Source organism: Frankliniella occidentalis, unplaced genomic scaffold, assembly GCF_000697945.3.
Source record: "Frankliniella occidentalis isolate FOCC.00 unplaced genomic scaffold, Focc_3.1 Scaffold27, whole genome shotgun sequence".
Lineage (NCBI taxonomy): Eukaryota > Metazoa > Arthropoda > Insecta > Thysanoptera > Thripidae > Frankliniella > Frankliniella occidentalis.
In genome coordinates this window covers 758,709-760,916 of record NW_026267157.1, presented here as the reverse complement: position 1 = coordinate 760,916, position 2,208 = coordinate 758,709, and the positions used below count along the sequence as shown (strand labels likewise).

At 43.4% G+C, this 2,208-nt stretch overlaps 1 protein-coding gene across 4 annotated transcripts in view; it reads right to left on the bottom strand.

Moving 5' to 3' along the window:
* The window catches only part of LOC113206866 (lipase 3-like), a 49,947-nt gene that overhangs the window by 31,823 nt on the left and 15,916 nt on the right, over window positions 1–2,208 (bottom strand). For 3 of the 4 annotated variants that reach the window (XM_052265445.1, XM_052265446.1, XM_052265444.1), the window contains exon 9: window positions 668–788. In XM_052265445.1, the coding sequence (XP_052121405.1) occupies window positions 668–788 (121 nt within the window). Of the gene's footprint in view, window positions 1–46; window positions 789–2,208 lie in introns of those variants that run through there. The other variant, XM_052265443.1, reaches the window with a different exon arrangement.

The window sequence follows — 2,208 nt, the reverse complement described above, 5'->3', positions numbered from 1 at the left end:
GAGAGTTTAATAGGACATTTTCAAAATCATATTTATAAACTTAAAATATGTTTTCTTCTTTTGAATGGTTCTTTTCCTTGGTCTATTTATGATATTCTTGCACACATTACAGTTATATACAAGTAATTAACAATTAATGATGTAATGATATACCTTACTTTACCGGGAGTTGAACCTGCGACCTCAGGGTTACTCCTACGTCCTACGTAGGACTTCAAATGCCACATTTTGTCAATCGAAGACCATACCAAAGTAAAGACACAACTGACAGTATAATAGGCAACTGTTATGTATACCTGTTTGGTGATATCAACCAGCTAGACCCTGTAGGAGATCAACCTATCTACAAGTCTGATGATAAAATGCCACTAAGCCAGTGCATAAAAGGCAGAGAAGTAATCAGCAGTTATCAACATTCCTTCCAATTTACCGAAATTAAAAGACAAAATGATCCTAGCTTTCAAAGACCACCAAATAATGTCAGTGACGGTAAAGTAACTATCGAGGATTTTAATATCCTGATGACAAGATTTTATAATATTTTTACTGATGAAGAATAAAAAGATGTTTGAAAATGCAGTTCACTTGTTCCCAACAAGGCAAGAAGTGAAAACGTTCGATGAATTTTGTTTGGTTCGTTTGAAAGATGCAAATAAAAATCCCGTACCTGTTGTGCAATCTGAAGCAGTCCACAACTGTGCAATAGCTACCAATGGAAGTCCAGAAGATGCTAGTGAAGTAGAATCATTGGTTCTACTTGCAGAAGGAGCTTCAATAATGCTACTAATCTGTGGACAAAACGAGGTCTGGTAAATGGCTCTGTAGGACGTATTGTGCACATTATCTACAATGACAATGATGAACCACAAGTTGACATACCAGCAATTATAATATGTCATTTTGATAAGTACAAAGGACCCTACACAGCAACAGAGGATGACTTGCCAAACTTGTGTGAAATTCCTAAAACACCACACCTAATAATTGCTGGTAAATTCTCACATTTTTGTTTCAAATTCTAAGGTTGAAGTTTGAGCCATATGTTCATAACAGATTTAAAACTTGTTCCAATTGCAGGGACTAGCCTCTTTAACTACAAGACTGTTTATTTTTCCTTGGATGGAAAAGTAATGGGAACGGCTCAAGACCTACTGAAGGGATTTGCAATGCTCTTTGCATCATACTTTGTCTCCAACGTGGAATATGATGCAATGGCACAAGTTACTCTTGGGTTCTTTCAAAGGTATTGTCAGCAATATATTTTAAAGATATGCAAAGGACAGTAATTTACTACCTTTAAACTTCCAAAAATATTTACGGCCTTTCTCTCAGGTTTGTGGTACATGGATATATCACCAGCAAGGGGAAACAAGCGCCCGAGCAAGGAACATGGAGGTCATCACAGCATATACAGTCTCCACCCTCATGTCGGCAGGCTAACTGACCAAATGGAGGAGTTTTTTTGCCGAGCATGATGAGGGGAGTGCTGACACAGAGGAAATGGAGAATGAAGGCTTGTAAATAATGACTCTATATTGGAATTTGTCTACTGAACTTGTCATGACCATTATTGTTAACTAGGTAGATGTACGCCAGACCACGTCTCGCGTAACAGGCTTCGCGATAACTCACGAAACACTGTTACCCTGCGACGCGCCTGGCATACATCTACCTAGGCCTGCGGCGCTGACACCCGAGTCGGGTATCGCAAATATGAACACAAAGATACGGGCCTCCGGCCCGTCAACTTCCCGTCACTTCGACTAAGCATGCAGTGTTGTGCATTTTTTCGCTTATTTTCATCAAAAACTACATGTGGCGCCTAACCGGTTAACCTCACCCCCTCCCCGTCCCCTCATCCTGGGCGGAGGCGGGGCAGTGTGGATAGCACCTTGGAATGCGTCCGGGCCCACCCCGCCCCCTCCTTCGCCTACAACCACTTTTACTACTTCCAAAGTTTTTAGTGTCACTGCCTTTGCCCTGCTGCACTACTAACGGCCTAGCGGGTACCGGCGTGGAGGGTGACCAGAGGTCAGGCCGCCTCGCTTTACCCAAAGGCGACCGGGCCGGCCAATGTCCACTCATCGCGACCGGCCGCCGCGGGCTCCCTCCCAGCTCTCTTCCAGAGGCTCACTGGAGCTCTCCTCTTACAGGTCGTCGCATCTCGACTCAGGAACACAGTGCAAGAGCGACACCACCACCGCACCA